At 41.4% G+C, this 24,875-nt stretch overlaps 1 protein-coding gene across 20 annotated transcripts in view; it reads left to right on the top strand.

The window, feature by feature from the left end:
• The window catches only part of ATP2B2 (ATPase plasma membrane Ca2+ transporting 2), a 658,100-nt gene that overhangs the window by 595,192 nt on the left and 38,033 nt on the right, over positions 1-24,875 (top strand). For all 20 annotated transcript variants that reach the window (XR_013229055.1, XR_013229056.1, XM_077325715.1 and 17 more), the window contains 5 exons: positions 9,931-10,110; positions 12,191-12,278; positions 15,091-15,197; positions 15,523-15,714; positions 24,039-24,252. Coding sequence is in view for 18 of the 20 variants with exons in the window: in XM_077325715.1 (XP_077181830.1) it covers positions 9,931-10,110; positions 12,191-12,278; positions 15,091-15,197; positions 15,523-15,714; positions 24,039-24,252 (781 nt within the window). In the remaining 2 variants the exon portion in view is untranslated. The remainder of the gene's footprint in view (positions 1-9,930; positions 10,111-12,190; positions 12,279-15,090; positions 15,198-15,522; positions 15,715-24,038; positions 24,253-24,875) is intronic.

Here is a 24,875-nt window from a genome sequence, read left to right as displayed (position 1 = left end):
GGATTGCAAAATTTTCTGCGAAGATTCACATGAAGTTCACAATCTAAGTTGTGTGCTGGTATCTGCTGGTATCTTGTTGCTAGGATGTTCAAGGGATGACAGCTCATTCTTGCCAGCATGAAAGCTCTACGGAGGGATGGATTAATAAAATTATAAAAATAATTCACCATTTTCCCATGATTTGATCAGACCCCAGGGCAGCGGGAGAACATACACAGGGTTGTGCTGGAAACATTTTGGACCGTTCGGTCCAAATCTTTGTTTCAGAATATTGAAGATTTCAGACTCATTAAACATAAGGAAAAAATTCATTGAAAATCCAAGTTCTACAATTTTAGATTCAATACTGAGAAACCATGAGCTGCATTGTGTAAATAAAAGAGATAGCTTTGCAACTCCACTCTAAAAAGTACTTTAAGCCAAAATTTAAAAATTATCAGCCAAGCCTTGGTTTCTAAAAAATGTTGGCCAAACTCAGCACACAACACACTATAGGGCACACACATGGGAGCACCAAGAATTTTATGGGCTAAGCCTTTTTCCTCCCCATCTTCTAGACCTTCATCTTGGTTTGACCTTGAGTGTCATAAGGAGAAGAAAAGATTAAGGTCTGTTTTTAGAGAATCTCACATCTCTAATGATTCAGACTTGATGAAAAATTATTTTGCATAGAAAAAGTCTTTTCAAGTTATTACTGAGACCAAAAAAAATGTATTTTCAAAAAAAAAATGGGAAAACCCATACTAGCCCTAAAATCCAATAACACTAATATTTTTTGTCATTCGATTGCTGGTTGGTTTGGCTTTAAGTCTGATTGCCCCTCTTCTAATATCACACCCCAAATCTGGACCAATTATTATTGTGCTATCTTTATGTCCCAACCACAGCCCTAACTAAGAACTCTGATACAGTACCATCTAATATCCCCAACTGGCCTCCGGTGAGTTCCAATGAAATTATGGAGTTAGTCGATGAATTAAAAGCACATAAATCCCCTAGACCAGGTGGCCTTCCTGCTGAGATCATGAAAAATGTATCTTCCTGGTGGTCCCTCCCCCTTGCCAACCTGTTTCCTCTCATAGATCACTTTGGAATAATTCCAGATTCATGGCTCAATTAATTCATCATCCAATTTTTTTAAAAAGGTAATCCGAACCTTCCTGAATTTTTTTGCCCAATTAGTCTACTTTCTGTAGTGGGCAAACTTTATCCAAAACATCTTGAATGGCAACTTAGTGCATGGGTGCATTCCTCAGGAATTATTGGCACAGAACAAATTGGTTTTTCCAAGGGAAAATCCACTTTAGATCATGTTTGCTTTTAGCTTCTTTAGTCACAAAATACATGAATCTTGGAACAAAAAAAAACTATTTGTTGCATTCATGGATCTGAAAAATGTCTTTGACTCAGTCCCAAAGGAGGCCCTTTGGGAAAAACTGAAGCATTTAAATATTGATCCACGCTTACTGTTTCTACTCAGGAAACTCCATACTGGCACTGCATGTCAAGTTAAATATTCTGCTCAGGGCCACTTAACTGACAAAGTGCCTGTTGCTAAAGGAGTGAAACAAGGCAGCGTTTTTGCCCCACATCTTTTTAATTTGTATTTGTCTGAATTGCTCCAGAATTTTGATCAGATCAACAGGCACCCTCCAAAGGCTGGCTCCCGTGCAATACCCCTGTTTTTGTATGCGGATGATACAGCCATCCTCTCCTATTGAAGAGTTGGTCTTTTAAGATTTCTCAGTTGTTTTTACTCATATTGTCAATACAACGCTTTACTGATCAATTACTTGAAATCTAAAGTTCTGATTTTTTCTAGGAGTTGGACACCAAGGAAATGCATGTTGGATAGCCCCATCAACCTTACGGGGTATCTGTTGTGAGGAGAGGGAGGGAAAGGTGTTTGTAAACTGTTTGGGACTCCTTTGAGTAGTGAAAAATGGGGCATAAAAAGAACCCCAGGACTGGGCCTTTGCTTAATAGTGCCTTCCTGTAGGCAATATTAATCTCCCTATTTCCCATTTGTATTAGAGTACAAATTCTTTCAAGTCTTATAAATCACATGTCAATGCCATTTTGTTTTTGCTTTGTTTTAATATCAGTGATTTATGTTGTTAATAGGTACTTTAAGCAGCCCATTAAGGGAAACTCACTAAAATGAAAGTTTAAATTTGAAGTTTTCTTATTGTATTTTAATGATTACTTCTGCCAGCCCTGCACTTAGACAGCATGTTATAATGGTTAGAATGTTTGTCTAGGATCTGAGAGACCCAGGTTCAAATCACAGCTATGCCATGGAAGCTCACTGGATGACCCTGGGCCAGCCATTCTTGGAAGGGGTGGGTGGGTTATGAAGATAAATGCAGCAGGAGAAGACATACTGTAAAGCCAAGCTGGGTGAACCGTAGGGGAAAAGCAGAAATAAAACAAAGAGTCTCTTTTTAAAAACCTAAATTATAGTTACCGTATTTGCTGGTGTATAAGACGACTGGGCGTATAAGACCACCCCCCAACATTTCCACTCAACATATAGAGTTTGTTATATACTTGACATATAAGACTATCCCCTCTTCCACACACCAAATAAAACGTAAAAGAGCATCAGAAGGGGGGTGGGGTGGGGGAGGAGAGAAGGAGAATGAGAGAGAGCCATAAAAAAAGAAAAGAAAGCAAGAAACTATGCTCGGATTAGTGATTACCCCCCTTCCCCAAAAAAAGGCGAGAGGAGAGGTGTAACTCTCTCTCTATCTCTCAGAGGCATTGAACTGAAACAGCTTCCTCTGCTTATTTAACTGCAAACAAAGAGGGAGCGAGCAAGCGAGCGGAGGGCAGATCAAGAAGTAGCATTCCCTGCGTGCCAGGCTGGCCGCGTGTGCTCTCTTCCTGAATGGGGGCGGCTTCAAAACACCAAGGGAAGGGAGGGGAGCGGAGGCTGGCACCTCCCCCCCCAGCATCCTCCTCCTTTCCACTCCTTTGCCACTGGCTCACCCGGCCGGCCCATCGGCAGCTCTCTCTCCCCCCTCCCGCTTCAGAGTCTTATGTGTGAGAGAGGGCCCATCGCTGCCGTGGCGAGGTGGGGCGTGCACGCAGGCACAAGTTTGGCGGGCCCTGCAAGTTCCGAGCCGGGAGGAGTATACAAGACAGCAGCAGAGTTGGTGAGCCCAGTGGGGGGGGGGACGCCGCCACCGCCACCTCAGTGTCCCTTAATTCTGGTCACCTTAAACTATGGGCACTGGGCGAGCATCGGGAGGCCACTATGGGCAGCTATGTCTATCCCAACTGAAGTGCACCCGGCATATAAGACGACCCCCCCACTTGGAGGCATGTTTTTCAGGGCGAAAAAGTTGTCTTATATGCCGGCAAATACGGTATAAATTTTTTCTGGATGCATGAAAGACCTGAGATTTGAAGATAAACGAGTATGCCCTGGAATGACCTATTGCTTACATAGAATTATTATCCTTTTTGAATAGAAAATTGCTAATACGTTATTTCAAATGATTCACAGTATCATTTCGTTAGATTTTTAGTTGGAGAGCCCTATGGTTCAAGTGAAAATTAGATTTTTATTTTATTATAAAGTGGTAATTTGCAGTTTGAATTATTTGGCTCAGTCAGTAGGATACCTCTGAAAACCATTTGAGAGTTAATGAAGGCATCTATTTTCAGAGCCAGTGTGATATAATGGTTATAGTAATGAACTACAAGTAGAAGACCCACAGTGCAATTCTAAGCAGAGTTGCATTCTTACATTTAGGGTTTCAGTGCCAGGCTCAAATCTAAACTCTGCTATGATGCTTTCTGGTTAATCTTTAATCAGTTTCTATTTCTCAGCCTAGCCCACCTCTCAGACTTGTGAAGTTAAAAGGGAAGAGGAGAGAGCCCTATATGCCACCCTGAGAGGATAGGCTGGCATCAAATATCATAGATAGGTAGTGATAACTCAGCCTTTTGAGCATCATGCTGTTTGTTGGAAAAACGTAATTTGTTAATCAAGAATATATATTATCGATACATTAGATGTAGAATTAAAAGTATTGATTCTAGTATAACCTTATTAATATAAAAATTGTTTTGTTTCCAGACATTTAAACGTTTAATTACTTAAAAGATGGGCTTGTAAGTGGGGAAGGATATTCAGTTTCCATCTAAATGATTATGCTGTTTGTGGTCCTGGATGTTTTCTTCCTGCATCCTTCCTCTTCTCCTCTGATAACTTATTAAAAAGGAACTGAAAATATTATTTGCTGATGTTACCAGAAATGCACACACATGTCCAAGACATGTGTCTATGAGCAGTGGGGAATTGTTTTGCAAGAGGTTGATAACATAGCGAATGGTTCATTTGCCAACATTTACAAGGTGATTATACCTGTTAGACCTCAAGGCAGACAACAACAGATAGTTATAGTAAAATAATGAACAACCTTTATTAGAAAGAAAATAATAAAGAGAAATAGACAAACATATCTGACATGCTAACAGGCAAGCAGATAGGAAAATAAAAAAGGGGGAAAGGATTGCAATCATATTTACCAGTCCTGAAGAGGGTATAGGCAGAGAGCAACATGACCAGAGCATAGAATTATCTGAATGGATCTGAATCAGAAGCACACTTTGGCTTGGCAAAGCCAGAGTTTTTATGTGTGTTTGGGAGGAAAGCTGGAAGTGCTAGAGCATAAGGCTCTTTCGGGGGTGTAGACAGAGAGGCAATCCCTCAGGTACACTGTGCCCAGACCATGTAGTCCTTAAAGGTGATAACCAAAACCTTAAGCCTGAACAGGAATTGGACCAGAAGCCAGCACAGCTGCTGGAGGATGGTTTTAGGTGCTGTGAGGACCCTGACAGCTCCTTTAAGGACCAGTTGCAGTTTCCAGATCAAGGATAAGGGTATGCCAGCATAGAGCGAGTTGCAGAAGTCCAATCTAGAGGTGACTGTCATGTGGATCACTATGGCTAGGTGTTCCAGGGCCAAGTAGGGCTCCAGTAGTTTGGCTTGGGTAGTAAAATGCCAGCTGCACTACCAATGTGAGCTGAGCCTCCAAAGGGAGGGAAGCATCAAGAATCACTCCCAGGTTCCTGGCGGAGTGTGCCGCTGATAGCCATACTCTATCCAGGTTGGGTAGGCACTCTTCTTCGCTAGGACATATCCTACTCAGCCATAGGACCTCCGTCACTGAAGGGTTGAGCTTAAGACAAATTTGCTTGAGCCACCTCTTCACTGCTTCCAGGCAGCTGGCTAATGTTTCTGGGGGAGAGTCAGGGCAGCCATCCATCAGGAGGAAGAGCTGGGTGTCATTGGCATATTGATGGCAACCTAGCCCAAATCTCCACACCAGCAAGAGGGCACATAATGATATTGAATAAGATTGGAGAGAGAACTGATCCCTGAGGGACTCCACAAGCAAATTGGTGGTGGCTTAATGAGCTCTCTCCTAGTGCTATCCTCTTTCTGTGATTCTGGACAGCCACTGAAGGGCAATCCCTCTGGTCCTGGCATCGGTGAGGAAGCTCATGGTCGACTGTGTTGAATGCTGCTGAAAAGTCTAGTAATATAAACAGCACCGACCTGCCCCAATCCAACTGGTGATGGAGGTTATCCATCAGTGTGACCCACGCTGTGTCTACCCCATGGCCAAGCTGGAAACGTGACTAAGATGGGTCCAGGACCAAAGTTTCTTCCAAGTATGCTGCTAGTTGGTCCGCAACAGCCTTGTCAAACATCTTCCCCAGAAACGCTAAGTGCAAGACGGGCAGTAGTTGGAAAGCTGTCGTGGGTCCAGAGATGTTTTTTTAAGTAGCGGGCGAACCACTGCCTTTTTTAGCAAGTCTATAGAGCAGGGTCCTGCTATACATAACACTGAAATACATCGGTCCTTTCAACAAAGACACATGGACTTGTACAATGGTCAGATTCCTCTGTTTTTAAAATATGCTTGTTCAAGGCTACACCTGGTGTTTGACAAAACAGTCTTTGGAACACACACAAGCAATGATTCCTCCATGGGTGCAGCCAGCTGGCTGGCTCATGACAACCTATTAGCAGGCAGGGCAAGGCAGAAGTTACAATAACCCATAGTGACATCCATGCAGTAAGATTTTCCCCACTACTGGACCCATCTGAGCTATTTCTGATACAGATGACTTTTGTGCCAGATATTTGTTTCCTGTGATTGCTACATGCAAGAAGAATAAAAGCCAAACTGGAATGTAATTAAGTATGTGTGTGTGTGACATAAACGATGGCTTTTCTCCCTCACACTATAGAAGGAATAAAAAGTAGCCCTGGTGGACCTGAACATGAACACAATTTATTGTTTTAAAATAAAAGCTAGTAATGTATAAAATAGTTTTCGATATTTCTCCTTGATATTTGTCTTCAGACAGGGTAAGTTAATTTAAATAACAAATATCTCTTGTTTCCTTTGTAAATAACTGATTTTTCACTATAATGCTAGCAATAAATCTGTCTGGAGCAGGGAGGGAAATGGCATTAAGTTATAAGTAATGAAATGCTCCATTCTGTCTATTAAAGTGCATTTCCTGAGAAGCTCCAGTCCTTTGGGCCTCTATGTAGATGTCAGTGCCATTTGTTAGGAATACTTGTCGTGTATACATATCTAGTCTCTCAGGTCTCTTAAACCAAGGGGAGTCAACCTGTGGTCCTCCAGATGTCCATGGACTACAATTCCCATGAGCCCCCTGCCAGCATTTGCTGGCAGGGGGCTCATGGGAATTGTAGTCCATGGACATCTGGAGGACCACAGGTTGACTACCCCTTTCCTAAACTACTACAGAGTACTCAGGTGGAGTCCCAGATAGCAGTCATACAAAGTTTGCAAGTTGTCCTCAGTTCCCATGCCCACATTAACCAATTAGCATCATGAACAATTAGCAAAATGTGTTCACAGGAAAAGGGCTTGGCCTTTTCCCCACTCCATTTTCTGAACCTTTGGTGGAGGTATGCTAGTTGTCCTGTTGAGAAATGCAAGATACAGACCTGTTTGCATCCTCAGCAAGCCAAATAGTGGTCTCCCATTTGGGGTAAAGAAGATGGTATTGACTTGCAGTGGGGCATGTGGGCTGTAATGAGATGCAACACGGATGTACTGGCTTTTAAATGGCCACAGGTTTTATTTTCAACACTTAACCAAGGTTGGCACCAATGAGAAGAGAGCCTGACCTGCCAGTCAGCTGACTGGTTCCCAACCCCAGGCTCTGAGAGGCACCCTGGAGCTCCTGCATGTTCCCAGCCAGAAAGTCAGATCTCTCTGCCTCTCAGCAGCCTGCTTTACCAGGGAGAAGACCTTTTTGTGGAGGAGCCAAAGGGTACCAAACTCAGTGGGCTACCTCCAGGTCCCCCACCCAACGGGTCTGTTTAAGCCTACCCAGCCGAGTGGCTTCCTTGTTGCTGTGCCGCCTCTCAGAAAGTCCCGCCAACCTCCAGGGACTCCTGTACACAGACAGGGCCCCTGCCAACAAGTTCTCTCTCATGGCACACCCCTGCAGCTGTGACAGGAACTTCAATGATCAACCCAACACTAACATCATAAAACAGAGTGAGAGGGAGGGAAATTATTCACCAAAGAACCAGGGCAAAGAGGCGGTGGCTGAGCACATGGTGCATTAAGTAGGCACTTCGGCCCCACCCCTTGCAGAGTCGTGGCAGCGTGCTGCCACTGTGCTCGCCCATTCTTCTGCATGTGCTGGTGACACGCCTCTCTGCATCCACCCCCACGATGTGTCAACATGCGGCCTCAGTGAGTCTTGGCTGCACTATTGTGGGGAGGCTAAAGCTTTTCTCCATGAGTGTTACAGTCACAATTTGAATCAGGTATTGGTTGCATGGGAATTGAGATGAGCCTGCAGGTGACCATTATACAGGGGACTGTTAAGCAGACTGCAGGGTGAGAATCTAATGAGACCTAATCAAGTACTCCATAATGTATTCTTAGACTGTTTCTCCATGGAGAGGTTAAACAAGTGGCTTCTTGCTGGCAAAAAAGCCCGTCTAGGCTTTTTTCCTCCTGACACGGCTGCAAGGGAAAACAAGCTGAACTTCTCCCTACCCTCATTGGCTTATCAATCACAGCAAGCCACCAATCACAGCACAGCAGTTCTCTTATGAACTGAAGCTTTCTCCCCCCCCCCCATTCTCTAAATTAATTATTGTGTTTTTAAAGGCACTTCTAGAGTCTCATGTGGTGCAGAGTGATAAGGCAGCAGACATGCAGTCTGAAAGCTCTGCCCATGAGACTGGGAGTTCGATCCCAGCAGCCAGCTCAAGGTTGACTCAGCCTTCCATCCTTCCGAGGTCGGTAAAATGAGTACCCAGCTTGCTGGGGGGTAAAATGGTAATGACTGGGGAAGGCACTGGCAAACCACCCTGTATTGAGTCTGCCATGAAAATGCTAGAGGGCGTCACCCCAAGGGTCAGACATGACTCGGTGCTTGCACATGGGGATACCTTTACCTTTTTTTTTAAAGGCACTTCTGCATTGCTATGTGGTAATGCCATGACACAGATGCATCTTTAATAAAATCAACACTGCCCCATTGCCAGAACAATACAACATCCCTCCCCCCTTTGGGGAGGAATTTGTAATTTTTTGTACTTTATTTCTATCTGGGTGGGTTCTGAGATGCTGCATATTGTCCCTGGTGCTCAAGAAGACCTTTTGTGCTAATGGTGGGCTCAAAAACAAAGTGCATAAATGGCTAAATGATCGAGAGAGAGCTGCTCGATCACCCACTGCCTGCCTCCCCCTTTCCCAGTTCATTTCCCACCTCCAGAAAACAAAAATGGGGCTGTATTTTGCCTGCCTGATCCCAAGAAGACCGTGGACATTTTAAAGAAGATTTTATTTCACCTTGGATAATGTAGGATTGTGGTCCTGCTGCAACATGGACTGTGCCATTTAAAAAAAAGAAAAATTACTCAAAGCAGGAAATGGGGAGGGCAGGGGGGAGGGTGGGAAAGGCTGCTGAGACTATTGTGCGTTTCCTCCTCCGTACAATCTTATCCCAGGTGGCTCACTGGTGGCTCACCAGTGGTTCACCCGATTTAGGATAGTAAATCCAGTTTTCTGGATTCCCAAAATTGCGATTTAAAAATGGCCAGATTGTGACCTGACTACTTGACAGCGTTGGGATGTTGGCGACATCATGTGGAAGGAGCTATATATGCTGCTAACATGCCAAGGCCTACGTTTTAAATAGTTTAAGAGATTTAGAAACTGAGAATAAAAACATGTTGTGTTAAAACAAGATGTGCAGTGTATTACCATAGAACTCTGTGTCAATATGTCATCCATTCTGTCTTGTATGTTCCCACACTGAATTCCAGAACTTGGTGACCAATTGTTATATGTGAGCTACATTTACTTGCCTTAGTTCCCAATCCTGCTTTCAATATAGCAATTTGATCCTAGTCTGTTCAATATAATAATGCAGCTAATACTTCTGAGCAGGGTTGGTAAAATTTCCAGATTGTGCTTTTTATGGGGCATATCAAACCAGGCAAGGTGTGTATATGCACCTTTGTTCTGACATTGTGTTAATTTTTGGATTTTGTATCAAAAGTGGGTGAAAAGATAACATAAACATATCAGTAAATAATAAGGACCTTTTCAGTCTGACATGTGATATAATCTTACATGGCTAGTAGGCTTTGCTGGTTAAAATTTGTTGTTTTCTGGCATGACATCATACCATTCTGTCTGCAAATCTATGATGTTGTTCCGAAAGAATGACTGTACTAATTGTACTGCCTCTGTTGTTGCTATAAGATCACAATGGAGAAGTTAGAAACTGGTTTTATTTTTACCATTTCAAAATACTAGTTTGGAAATATTATAATAAGAATGTGATCAGCTTGTTTTAATTTGTATTTCTTTCCCTCTCCACTCCAACTCACTGTTTTATTAGGTGCCAGAAGCTATAAGAAAGTGCCAGCGAGCTGGAATTACAGTCCGCATGGTCACAGGAGACAACATCAATACAGCTCGTGCCATTGCCATAAAGTGTGGAATCATACATCCTGGAGAAGACTTCCTCTGTATCGAGGGAAAGGAATTCAACCGAAGGATCCGAAATGAGAAGGGAGAGGTAAGCTAAACACAAAACCGTGGACTGTAAATGATGCCATTATATGATGTATACTGTACAGTTGTGCAGTGGAGAATGAAATCCAGTGTGTTTATCTTGTATAGTGGCCTCGTTCTGATTGCCATTTCTACAATGGCAACTCTGTGGTGTCAAGTGCTGCCCTAGAAGAGTACTTCTGCATGCCTGGGAAGTTCTTGCAAGGCCATTGGACTTTGTGGGTTTTTAATCTTGTTAGTTTACAATATGTTATGTTGTGTTTGCTTTAATGTTATCTGTCTTGGGTTCCAGTTATTTGGATGAAAAGTGGATCCACAGATATTTTAGGTAAATAATTAAAAGAAAGTAGCAAAATGGTTTTAAATCTTACGTATAGTGAAGCTCCCAGATCTGGATAGCCCAGCCCTCAGAAGCTTAGCAGGGTCAGCCATGGATAGTATTTGGATGGGAGACCACCAAGGAAATCCCACTTCATGGTATAGGAGCAGGCAATGGCAAACCACCTCTGAACATCCCTTGCCTTGAAAAGCCTGTGAAGTAGACATAAGTCAACTCTGACTTGATTGCACTTTCTACCACTACTATATTAAAGTCACCACTACTGTTACTTGGTAAACAAGTTATTTCTTTTTGAGTTGGGTTATTAAAGGCAAATTGGAAAATGAAAAACTGCTGTAAAGAAACTAAGCTTCTTACAACCTTCAGTTTTGGCCCAAAAGCAAAGCAAAGTTCAGGGTATTGGTATTAACCTTCAAGGCCATTCGCAGCTTGGCCCCCACTTATCTGAGGGACTGCTTAGCTCTTTATGCCCCACCTAGAGTGCTTCACTCTGTGGGAGCTAATATTGTTGGTCCCCAGCCTGAGAAAGGTTTGCCTGGTCTCAATCTGGGCCAGGGCCTTTTCGGTCCTGGCCCCAACCTGGGGGAATGAGCTGGCCTACCTGTCTTTCTTTTAGGGATTATGTTAAAACATCATATTTTTTATTAAAGCTTTTATCTAAAGAGTTTTTTGGCTTAAGGCTAAGGCCAAAAAGCCGTAGCATTAAAGGAGACGGAAAGAACTAAGGAGGTTTCTCTTTCTAAGATTTTATGGTCCGCTTGTTGCTCAAAGATAATTTAATCTACATCATTTTAGGCTGCTTAGTATGTATTTTATGTTGTTGTTATCTTCTGGCTTGGTTTAATGGTATTGGCCTTTAAAGTGGGTGTGTTGTAACACCATAAGCCTGTTTTTAATGGATATATTTTAGTGGAGTTTCAGTGGATGTATTTTAATGGCTTTGTTTTATTAGTTGAAAGCAGGTCTCGGGAGATGCACAATAAAAACACTTCTAAATAAATAAATAAACAGTTTCTTTTGAAGGCCAGAGCAGGAGCCTGTTGAACAAAAATGCCATTTGCCATATAGGACTGCAAGATGTAAGGAGAAATTGCCCCTCTTTGCTAGTGGCTCTTTGTTCATGTGGTCCCTTGATTTGTGACAGAGGGTTTTGAGTGCATCCAAAATGCTGCTTGAGAAGGAAGGGGAAAGAAAGACCTGTCTGCACAGTCTCCTCCCTCTAGTGCATGGTGTAATCCAGCTCAGTACTCCTAAGGAACTATCACCTAATATCTAAAACATGGGAATGGAAAAGTTGTCCTGTCTTCCAAAAATGGTTCCTTCACTTTAGCCTTCACATGAGAGTGTTTAATGATGAAAGTTTTATGTGCACAAGTGCAAAAGCTAGTTAACAAATATTCATTATACAATATTTGGTAAGGATTTGGGGGGAATTAATGTTTTATATAATATCAGTTTTGAATCTGTGCCACAACGTGTGTGTGTACACATGTGTGCACATGTTTATATGTATTTGGTCTGAAAAAAAAAATGTTACTTAAGCAATAATGCCTGAGAATGAGTGACAAGGGGAGAGAAAGATAGTTGTGAACAGGTAAAGCAAAGATCCTTGGGTATTATTGGATGTTAAATACTGGAGGAAAAGGGGGGACTATCAGGATCAATATTTTAATTTATAAAAAGCCACTGAAATATACAGCTGTTTCTGAAAGGCTGACAAATGTATCACCATTATTGTTTTCAGATTGAGCAGGAACGAATTGACAAGATCTGGCCAAAACTTCGTGTCCTTGCTCGTTCGTCTCCCACTGATAAGCACACTTTGGTAAAAGGTAAATTTAGATTATTCATATGCATATAGTTCTCTTGTGACTTCATATACATACTACCTTCCAGGGTCATTTAACTTCATATTTATAGGGCTGATTCACATCATCCGTCAACTGGCTGATTACTGTATGGATGATGGGACCTCAACAATAGGGCCACACACAGACTAGAAGAGGGGTTCTACATACTTTGGAAACTTCCCAGGTATGCAGAAAAATTGACATTATAACATTGGAAAAATATTATTTTGAGAAAGAGCCTGATGAGAACACAAGGTGCTTCAAAGGGAAGGAAATGCTGACAGCAGCTGAGTGTCAGGTAAAGAATGAAAAAATGAGGAAGGATAAATCAGGCTCTCTCAGAAAATCCTAGACAGGCTGATATGGGGTGCTTGAAAAGCAGCCACAACCAATCAATAACCCATGTTCCTAGTTCCCCCATGTTCCATGTAAACTCCCCTGAGCTACAGGGGAGGGCGGTATATAAATATGAGAAGTAAATAAATAAATGTCAATCTGTCATAAGAGTTTAAGAAATTCTGTATGTAAGGTCCATAGTCATTGATCTAGACATTAACAATTATAATATAGCACTTCATAAAATTTTCCACAGATACAATATCTGGCCTCCCTTCCCGTACGTTGTACAATACTATGAGTCCAACTTGTCATTTTTCTACCATTCGAAAGCTTGCTTAAGTGTTCATGGAGTTAAAGCATCTTTCAGATTGGGCTACATATTCCCTCAGTTAACTCTGGAAAATTCGTTCCAGGAGTTAAACATTTGGTAGCTTCTAAACCAAAGTAACTAAATCCTCTGGGGCTGCTCATTCAAAGGATAGACATTATGATGAAAATCTTTGTAGAGAAGACAAAGTCAGTAGAGTTAAAGAACAGCAAACCCTGGAATTTAAAGAAGATTGATTGTGCAGCGTACAATTGTGACAAAAATAATGCAGCCTTGAATGCCTTATATAACTACAGTTTAAGTTGCGGTAAGGACATGGTGCAGGGAACTGAAATGCCTGAGTACTGGAAGTAGAACTTCTTATTGCTCTCTGGCTTTTGTATTCCAAGTGTCCTTGAAAGTTACACAAAACTATTTGAAACATTAAATTGTTTTGACCGAATGTACTGTTTGTAGGACAAACTGGGCTCTTATCTTTGATGCATAAGATGTGCTTTAGGCATAAAACACACATACAGTCATAAGACAACCTTTTGAGATTTGTATGTTTTTACTGATTTTATGCATTATTTTAAGTGATGTGTGATTTTGAAATGTTTTAATGTTTTTATGTCTGTCTGCTTAGTGGGAAAGAGACTTTCCAATTTCATCTTTCTTTTGTGCTAATGGGTGCTTTCTATATGCACACATCTGTATGTAACCATTTTGCAAGCAAGGTTTAACATCTGCAGCTGAACACTAATGTAGTGCTGAAGTGAAATGATTGAATGGGAAAGGGAGTAAAGGTATCTCAGATGAACAGAGAAAATAGAATTGCGAATGAATTAAACTGGCCCGTGCATGCTGTGTGCCCAAGCAGGATCTAGGCAAAGTCAGGTTTCTGAATCTTTTTTAATAATTTGGTTTTCTGCAATTAAGTTATATCTACTTTGATTCTGCAGACTCCAGCCAGGGTGAGAAGAGAAGGAAGTTTTGATCTCAAGAGCCCTTTCTCTTTCCCTATCATCCTACATAGGATGTAATGAGTCAAACATGAGCTCTTAAAAGTTAGTTGAATGATCTCCTTGACCCTGTGTGAGAGAATTTGTGACTGTGTTCTGTGAAAGTGGCACAGAAATAATAGTTTGAAACCAAAGCAGGGTGGTTACACTCTGATAATTTTTCCCAACCACCTACCTGCACATAAAAATACACATACATGCTCCCACCTTCACTGAGAAAATTGCTATTTAGACATAACTTTATGTGCTACTCTTTGTGATGATATATAATTATTATAATGCAAAGCACAGGAAACATTTTGAAAGGTATATATTTCTGACTATCACTGAAAATACCTAGTGCTCCCTTTCATCTACCTTGCTGAAAATGCCAGTCCGTTTGTGATCCTAACCTCATTGGCACATTGATACCCTCTGGTGGGCATTGTATGAATTAGTGGACAGGAAGTTCTTTGAAAGAGAGAAAAATCAAGAAAATAAGTAATACCTCTATATATAATATCAAAGCTACAGATCTAATTATTGATATCTGGACAACTTCCTACATTTTTGAAAACTCACAGGATTGTCTCCTGTGGTTCCATATTTACTAACTTACAGAAGAACCTCTTGTATCAGCTGAAGGTTGCTTGCACTACAGGAAAATGCCACTTTTACGGAATGGATCTGAAGGATCCAGCTCATGGTAACTCACTTCTTAGGACAACATGTTTGTAGAGAATAGAGCTGAAAGCATGGAAATGAAACCCGAAGGATGAGCTTCCACCTGTTTCATCAGCGGTTGCTACTGTGGAAATTTTTGTGTATGCTACTGTATGTTTGTGACCAAGAAACTGACTGGAAGGGCAAGACTGAACAAGAAAAGCATGTCTTGAGGACTACCCATTTATCTGAATAGTAGAAACAATGAGTTCAGTCCACAGGAGACCAGTTGCAGAGAACCAGTGCTCCTAACACCAGATTGTAGGTCATGCCATGCCTATATATATATCACTTTAGGGATTGCGAACAATTTGTCTACCTGTGGTAATGCTTACATCCCTTTGAATTAGCAAGTAGCAGCACCAGCTTGTGAAATCCTATTTAAACCACACAATAACTTAAAATGTGTTGCTATATTTTGCAGGTATTATTGACAGTACACAAGTGGAGCAGAGGCAGGTTGTAGCAGTAACTGGCGACGGAACTAATGATGGACCAGCACTTAAGAAAGCGGATGTTGGCTTTGCGATGGTACATCTGAGAGCATGCTCATCTTTGGGATTAAGAGGAATAGTCCCCTACTTTTACTTTAAAGTTGAATGTGATGCTTTGTTGGGGGCAAATAAAAATGTCCAATTTTTTTGCAAGGCTATTCCATTGTCCCTCAACCTGCTGCTGTTTCAGGCCTACTTTTTCTTATTATTACACAGTTAGCTGGGGCTTTGGGAGAAGAGACGCAAGGGTGATCACAAGCAGTTGGGCACAGGTGGTGTTATTCTTTGGTCTCAATAGATTTAAATATCTTTCTCTTTCTGTACTAAAAAGTTTTCCTTGCCATCACTTCCACATTTTTCAGGGTATTGCAGGAACTGACGTGGCGAAAGAAGCGTCTGATATTATCCTAACAGATGACAATTTCAGTAGTATTGTGAAAGCTGTCATGTGGGGCCGTAATGTTTATGACAGTATCTCCAAGTTCCTGCAGTTCCAGCTCACAGTCAATGTGGTGGCCGTGATCGTTGCTTTCACTGGTGCTTGCATTACCCAGGTAAGGCTAAATATGTGTGTTGCTAAACAAATGAGAATCAACTGTGGGTACCTAGAGGCCAATCCTGTGAACAATGGCCGTGTAGTCATTGGCACTGGGAGGCTCTTGCGGCTGCTACCAAATATAAGGAGCCCTTTCTGGTCGGGCTTGAACAAGAATTCTGAAGGGATGAATTGGAAGAAACCATTGCATTGGCTACCATGGTGCGTTGCAGGCAAAAATGTCAAAGCTTATTTCTAGTATATTCTCCCACCTCATTCCAATTCATTTGCATTAATTGTTTGTTTGATAGTAGGTAACTCTGCTCTGCAGTGCCAAAACAAGAGACTTCTAGGGCACCTAATGTCACGACTCATCCTTGTGTTGCATGTTATTTATTTGTTTGTTTGTTTATCTATTTATCTGTTTATCTGTTTGGTTGCTTAGAGTCCACCCTTCTTACTGAGACTCAAGGCAGTTGTTACCTGAAATGCATGTCAGGAGGCGAGTGTATGTGCGGAATAGCTTTGCAAGAAGTGGGTAACTATTAGAAAATCGAAAATGCCTATATTAGGCAAGATTATTGTCTCCTTAAGAACTTGAGGCAGACAACATGTAGCTAATAAAAATAAGCAAGCTTTGTGATAGACAAAAAGTAAATCAAATGGACTTTAGACTTACATACAACAAGCTCACTAACACACTAACAGAAGAAAATAAGCAGTGGAAGTGAATAGAGTCAGGGAAGTGGGCTAATAGAAAAATATTTACTGATCTTGAAGAGGCAGAGACAGAGAAAGGACAAAACAACAGACCAGTGGATGGATGGGTCTGAAGGTCCAGAGTGGCAATTTGGCTTGCCAACACTGGGTGGTACATTCTGGAAACTTCATGTACACATGATGAGTTTGCCTGGGACAAGACAAAAGGGAGATGGCTCTTAATAGGTTTAGGTGATGTCTCAGGATGGGTGATATCGGTTCAGGAGAAAAGGGGCCATTGTGGCATAATAGGAATCTTCCAGAGGCTGCTAGAGACTATCTAGAATAGCAGTGGCTAAACTGTGGCTCTTCAGATGTTAATGGACTACAATTCCCATGAGCCCCTGCCAGCATGGCCAATTGGCCAATGCTTATGGGAATTGTAGTCCATTAACATCTGAAGAGCCACAGTGTGGCCACCCCTGATCTAGAGTAAACTTCCTCCTGACAGAGTGTCATGGATGAATCATAGGTAAAGACAATGAACCTGGGCAAGGAAGCCTTTAAACAAACAGGCTCTCTTGACCACTAATCAGCAATACAATGGAACTAGGGTGGGGGAGAGCCGAGTTCAAGTCAAGGTCACTGCAGACATTCAGGTTTCACCCAGTGGTTTCTGGCAGGCTGAAATGCACAGAAAATGGTGGTCTGGCCAGGCCTGGTTCCTGGCTGACAAGAGAGCCTGGTGTCTGGCTTGGCTAAGCCTAGACCAAGGTTGGACACCATGGGTACTTGGCCACTGTGTGGCAGTCCAGCGATGAGGAATGCCATTATACACAACACAAATTACACAGAATAAGTCAAGCATTATCAGCAGGATGGGACATCCAATGAACAATATAATAGGGTTTAGACTATCGAAGTCAGCAAACAAGAAGGCATTTCAAACAAAGCTGAAACAAAGCATGAGCTTTTAAACATGATACTTGAAGTGGTATAAAAGGTAAAGGTAAAGGTATCCCCTGTGCAAGCACCGAGTCATGTCTGACCCTTGGGGTGACGCCCTCTAGTGTTTTCATGGCAGACTCAATACGGGGTGGTTTGCCAGTGCCTTCCCCAGTCATTACCGTTTACCCCCCAACAAGCTGGGTTCTCATTTTACCGACCTCGGAAGGATGGAAGGCTGAGTCAACCTTGAGCTCTGGAGCATGTTTACAGTGATAGGTAGCAATATGGTAGTGTAGGCCACAATTTCAACCATTTTGTTACAATACAGCCATATTTGCCTGTGCAGAACAAAACAGTCAAAATCATCTGTCATTGCCGTATTCTCAGATCCTAGTGCCCCCCCCAACTTCCCTAAACATAGAAAAAAAAATTTTTTTAATCAAGATCTGCATAGCAGTGCAGAGCCGCAACAACATGTAATGATTTAAAGTTAGCCAAACATTATTATCGTGTCTCTCCCCCATTTGCAGGCAAGCTCAATTTGCGAGCAGCGCAGCGAAGCAAAGGAGAAAGCGGCCACTTTTCCTTAGCTCTGCAGAGTGGCTCCATACAGAGTAGTGCAGTGGGGTGAAGGAAAAAGCAGCAAAGCAAGCCACCTCTCTGCCTTGGCTCCCTCCCACATGGTCAGGCTACAGTCCCTAAAAAAATAATGGAAGAAAGAAAGAAAGAAAGAAAGAAAGAAAGAAAGAAAGAAAGAAAGAAAGAAAGAAAGAAAGAAAGAAAGAAAGAAAGAAAGAAAGAAAGAAAGAAAGAAAGAAAGAAAGAAAGAAAGAAAGAAAGAAAGAATGTGTCTGTCTCCCTCAGCTCCAGTTACCCCTCCAGCTAAACATGATTTAGGCAATGCACACATTAAGTGGACTGGGTGTAATTTTATTATACTAGAACTGTCAAATGTTCTTTGAAAAAGGCAGGGGGAGAAGGACAGGGGTGTGGATAGTTAGGAGGGTTGGGAAAGGGACAGCCCGAGTTCTCCCTTCCTGACATCCCTGCTGTGACTTGCTGCTCATTGTCTCCCACAATAAGAAAGGGACTGTGGATTTATCCACGTTCCCTTATCGCAGGACAACGAGTAGGCAGAGTCACTCCAGCCCCAGGAAAGCTCAGGGAGGGAGGTGACATCGTCTGGAAGCATGAATAAACCCCACGAGCAAAGAGAGGGTGAGCCAAGGAAATTGGCTTGTGTAGAAATGGTCTCAGTCTGTTTAATAATTCCATTTTGGGTAACATATGGAAAGTCAGGAGAGCTTTCCTGCCCTCATCAGGGAGGTCATTCCACAAAGTGGCACCCACATTGGAGATTTTTTGTTTAGTTTTAATTGTATAGAAATTACAGAAAATGGCAACCCCTGGAGTGACATTATCAGAGGTCATTGTATCGGCCATGACTACATACCGCAGCTCTTGAACCTTTATGTCTTTGCCCTGAATCAGAACTCTAAAAAAATATATCTGATAATATTACAGGGAAACAGGAATAACTTTTCAAGATGAGTTTGGGAATTGCTGATGAACTCAGTTGCCCTCACATTTCTGAAACATAGTGCCAGCATTTCAACATTCAGTAACTGGCTTATCCGAAGAAATATGCATGCACACAAAAGTTTACACTTTTAATAAAAATGTTGGTCTTAAAGGGGCCTCTCGAATCTGGCTATCTAATGCAAATCAGATTTAAAATGTGACCAGAAACAGATTCTATTATAAATCATTATTTATCATATCAATTATTTATTGTCATCTGATAGTTGGATGGACTGTCTAAATTATTAAGTAATAGGAAAGATGGGAAAATGGATTTGACAAAGTATATATATGAACAGTTTGGGATGCGACATGCTAAAACAGGAGGTGGAACTTCTGTGAACAGTGCTGCTATTCCCATAAAGCATTCACCCTGGAGCAACAGGAAAATTCAGTCTATGAGGAAAATAATGAATAAGTCATTAAGTATACTGTAAAGAATACGTTTACCTTGTCATCATGATATGGTCAAGTGAAACTTGAGGCTGTCTGTATCAGAAGCCACACAACTGGAACTCCTCCCAAATTACTCTTCTAAATTTTTCAAACTGTTCAAAGGTTAGAACTATTTATTTCTTCTTGGGGCCTGGGTTCAGTTGCGGTCTGTGGTTCTTCTGAACTGGGAAAATTCAAGCTGCTTGTGTGAATTGTTGCAGGAAAATACAACCAGATACAAGGGGAAACCTGTTCACTGCCCTAATGTGTTTAACCAGCCACAGATAGAAACAAGGCAGCCACAGTTCTGGGCATTCTGGGAAGCTTATTCACATGTGATCTATGCTTTGCTAAACTGATGCCCTGTTATCTATAATTTCGGAGTAGTTATTGGTAGGGAAAGATCACAGAAAACACAGGATTTTGCCTTTACCCTTTGGAAAGGTCCAAGATACACTGGCAGCGTGCTTGTAATTATATATGTGAACAGATCTGCCTGGCTCGGCATTGGTTGCAGACGGGCTACAGCGCATAGTCTGTAACATTTCCAAAGGTAGAAGGCATGCAGGCATTTAGTTCTCCCTAGAGCTTGCCAATCAAGACCATGAGAGAGGGGGAGGAAGCAAGAGCACACTGAGCCTGTGATGATCTTCTCACGCACACCGTTGTCACTACTACTGACAAGCAAACGACTGGAAGAATCAGATATGGAAGGGTAGATTTGTAACAGATCTTGCTTGTCTCTTGATTAATAGTTCTGTGCTTCATGTTCACAAAATTCCGTCAGAGAAGCCATATACTTTTATTGATGGGATTCATTTTCTGTTGTGTCATTTGCTTAAACATAGGGTTTAGGTATATAGAGGTTAGGTATGTTGTGGCACAGAGTGGTAAGGCAGCAGACATGCAGTCTGAAAGCTCTGCCAATGAGGCTGGGAGTTCAATCCCAGCAGCCGGCTCAAGGTTGACTCAGCCTTCCATCCTTCCAAGGTCGGTAAAATGAGTACCCAGCTTGCTGGGGGGTAAACGGTAATGACTGGGGAAGGCACTGGCAAACCACCCCATATTGAGTCTGCCAAGAAAACACTAGAGGGCGTCACCCCAAGGGTCAGGCATGACCCGGTGCTTGCACAGGGGATTCCTTTACCTTTACCTTTTATATAATACAATGCTATTATTTTAATAAAACAGTATGTTGAAATAAAAATTAATAACATTTAAAATATGTACAGGCTAGTCAAGTATTAAATTAAGAATCCTTGCAGACCTATGGGGATTATAAATGTTTAGCTGCATTTCTGCGTAACACTATATATTGCACTTACATATGCACTTCCCATAATCCTATTGTTGGTTAATTGCCATTGCAGTCAGAGAAATTTGTGCATGTAGAGTCTGCATCCTAGTGTACGCCTAAGAAATACAGTATGTGGAATCCTAAGTCTCCTTTCTAATGTAAAGAATTTTCCAAGTATGGACTGTGACTATGCATCAGGAGAACAACGATGCCCTCACAGCCTTTGGTAACTAACACTTCAATGTGCTTTCCAAGGTAAAGTTTAGATAATCTTTTAAAAACAGGATCCCTGTCTTTGATAACATCTTCCAAGGTTTGGCTTTAAAAAACAAATCTGTGAAAAGTTGACTCTAGGAGGATCACAACATCAACACCTTACCTTGGAGGCCACATTTAAAAAAATTCCCATTAGCTGCCAAAACAAAAAAATAGATCCTTCTTTGATTAGTGAGTCACAGACTGTGAGAATAGCCTAAAGTAGCATCTCACCTTTTACTTGTGCAATGTAACTGACTTGCATCTTTAACAGGTGACGAAATTCATATTCAGACACATGTTTGCTAACTTCTTAGGAACTAATCAGAATGAGAGACAAGCAGCAGTGGAAATTCCATTCTGCCAGGTGCCAAAACTAATGTGTGTTTAATGCTTAGGGTTGGTTTTAGAATGAGATTTTACACTTGACTGCACTGTGTATTGCAGTAGATGATGGATAATTATTAGAGGCACCTTAGCAACGTGGGGCCATTGGCACTGTGAGACAGTGAGACTGCATTGCTGTGCCAAAAGTGATGGCTGCCAATTATAGACTGTAATTTAGAAGATGATCAGAGTAAGGAACTGGCTTTTCATCATATACTGGAGGTCCCTTGGGTTTCACTGACACTTGTACAACAGATAACTTTTTTATAACTACAAATACAGATTTTGCTCGGGAAGAGAACAGAGGGAAAGGATGAACACTTAAGCTATCAGTTTGGGGAGGAAAAACCACTACATACAGCCCTAGTTAGAGTTACATCATGCTAAGATGATAACTACAAGTGATTTAGGATGTAATTGTGTTTATGGTCATATTGTTTCAACACATTTCCTTCAATCTCCCATGAAAAATTTTAAATTTCCATTTGCTTTCAAGGCAAGAAATATTCTTCAGTCAGTCAGTCAGTATGCATGTGAGCTCTTTCTTTGCAAGACTGTATAGATGTCGAGTTGCTCACTGAAAGGGCAAAAATGTTTGGAAGTTTTGTAATTCAGGAGAAGCAACAAACAATAGCCTCACAGGTCATAGTCAAACTCCAGGCATGTTGGTGCAGTACCTAATATCTGCCTAGAGCTTAGCCTTCATTCTCAATATCTCTTTGTCCTTCAGGCCCATTTATCATGTGCTCAGTTGCACTGTTTCTGAAAGATGATGCCGCTGTTCCTGTTAAACAGCTATCTCAAGCACAGGAGTCATTTGTGGTAGTCACTAACATTATAATAAATAGCCTTTTGTGTGGCAGAATTAAGCTGAATGGGAAAGTTGTCACAGGACTGCTGAACTGATCTTCTCAACCTGTGAAGAAGTAAACAGTCTCTTATGCTGCTTCAGGAGCATCAGCATCTTGTGCTGAGCTAACAAGAGGAAAGCAGCACAAATTCTGTGCTTAGGATTGCCGCCTGGCAAAAATCCAGCTAGCTTCAAGGCCTGTTTAACACATGCAAGACAATGATGTGGGAGTGATGTGTCAGAGGCCTGAGGTGTTGGAATAGGCTGCACCTGTTTAGACAGCAAGTTATACATTCCGGCTTTGAGTGTTTCTTCCCATTAAAACACCATGTCACATGAGGCTGCCTTCAGAACGACTTACTGAGGGAACATTTATTGCCTGCAGTATGGATGTACAATGGGATGTAAGTTATGGTTTGGATGCAAGACACAACTTTATTTCAAGCCGCAACAACATTATTTGTCAGCATTCAATGTTGTGCTTCACTACTGATGTAACTTTCACTACTTAAATTAGTATTTGTGTTTAAATAAGGAACATTGTGGTTAGTATTACCTGTGGTTAGCATTACCAAGGCAAAGAAACAGGTGAATTTTAAAATGTACTTTAGGATGGTTTGTATGCAAGTCTGCTGACTCATTTTATTTATTATTGAAATGAAATATTTTAACTTGAATTTCCTCCTACACGCAATACTTAAAGCAGTTTATAAATTAAGCGCACAAACATATACAAAACAAAATACAATTTAACTACAAGCATCCATCATGGGCTCCCATTATGCCGTGGCAATGAAGAGAAGCCGCAAGATCATCCCAGACTAGTGCTGGTTATACCTTTATGGCTGCAAATTTTACTCTTTCCCTTCATTTTGTGTCTTTGACCATGCCTACTTTTAAATACAAATGCAATCTTATTCAGCTGATAAATCATTATAACCTTTGGCAAGGAGATATTGAAAATAAGCAATTATTTAAATAAATTGATAAATGTATTTTAATAAGATTCATTTCCTTGTCTTCAATGTTAGAATGTACTCAACTGGTCAATGCACTAACTGCAAGAAAAGCACCAGGAGAGGAGTTTATCCCATCTGATTTATATAAATCAAATTCTCAACTTAGATCGGAATTAGGTTCTTTTTTTCTTCTTTTTTAAAGAAAGCATGGCCCATTCTGAAGCAGTGCATGACTTCAGCCTTCTTTCTCTCAGATTCAGTGAGCAAATAGCTCCTTCTAGTGGTTGTCTCAAATTCTGATTAGCAAAACAGTATCTTCCAGCTTGCCCAGGATGCTGGGTTTTAGATTTTGTAGAAGGTCTGTTGTGCTGTAACAAGCTTGTTTCTCTTTACTGCTCAGAGCCAACGTAGTAATACATTAAGAGTCAGATGGAGCGCATCACCAGGCAGTGCCTTCATATCTGACTGCTGTCAGGGATGTGCGGTGCCAGCATGGAGATGCTAGCTGATAAGACTCTCAGCCGTTATACCCAGCACATGATGTGACAAGAAAAATATTTTTTTCTGATTTCTCTGAGTGAAGGTTGTAATGTATCAATTAGACATCATTTTCTGCTAATAATATAGTAAAGCCTGTTTTAAGTTGTGAGGGAGGGCACTTAATATGGTCAAATAAATAGAGGGTTGGCTTTGGATGTGGCAGGCCCAGGATTGTGTGTCATGCTTTTCTCCCTGGCGGGGACCAAAGGAAGCTTATAACATTGTTCTTCTCTCCTTTTCACAACAAATGCCCTATGGGAGCAGGCTAAGAGAGAGTGACTTACCCAAAGTGACCCTGTGAGTTTTGTGAGAGAACTGAAGATCTAAACATGGTCCTAACCACTTTGCCATGCTGACATGGAGATTTTTCTTTCTGTATTCTCTCTCTTAAGGATTCTCCATTGAAAGCTGTACAAATGCTCTGGGTCAATTTGATTATGGACACCTTTGCCTCTCTGGCTCTGGCAACAGAACCTCCCACAGAATCCCTGTTGCTCAGGAAACCATATGGCAGAAACAAGGCTCTTATCTCACGCACTATGATGAAGAACATTCTGGGCCATGCTGTATACCAGCTCATTCTCATTTTTACCCTCCTCTTTGTTGGTAAGCTCAGTTAACTTTCATCTCCCAACACTCCTGGAGTAGATCATATTAGATTAGAGTTACGATCTCTCTTCAGAAGAAATTGTGTTTAGTGTCCTAAATATGAGCGTAATCTAGAGAGCTACTATACATGTGTCTTGGGAGTTTTTGAAAATGAAGTGTAACTTTCAATAGCTTATTGCATATCCCAAACTGCTTTTGGTATGAGCTTTGAAATATGAATTTTAATTGCTAATAATACTCACTGCAATTGATTAATAATGAGAGTATTCCAAGCAGGTCCCATGTTTGCATAGTCTGCATTCCATAGACCAGGCAGCTGAGGCTTGTAGGCACTGTTGGTACATACTTAGAAATTTATTAGCTTAAGCATTTACTTGTTCTAATAAACTGTCTTTCCTTACTGATAGCTAAAATTGACTTGAGTTAGGTTTGGAATTTTTCATTGGGCACTGTAATTTCCAGAACAGTGGCCTGGCTCCCTCTGCTGACCAGTCATCTGTAGCACGAGGCAGCTACATATGCCCAAGGGAGAGGAGAAACGAAGCATTTTGTACAACCAGCTGGAGAAAAAACTTTCTGAATAATAAGCCAGCCATGTTTGAGCAGACTATTCAGCATGT

Source organism: Paroedura picta, chromosome 3 (genome assembly GCF_049243985.1).
Source record: "Paroedura picta isolate Pp20150507F chromosome 3, Ppicta_v3.0, whole genome shotgun sequence".
NCBI classification, from domain to species: Eukaryota; Metazoa; Chordata; class Lepidosauria; order Squamata; family Gekkonidae; genus Paroedura; species Paroedura picta.
This window is presented reverse-complemented; position numbering and strand designations above follow the sequence as displayed.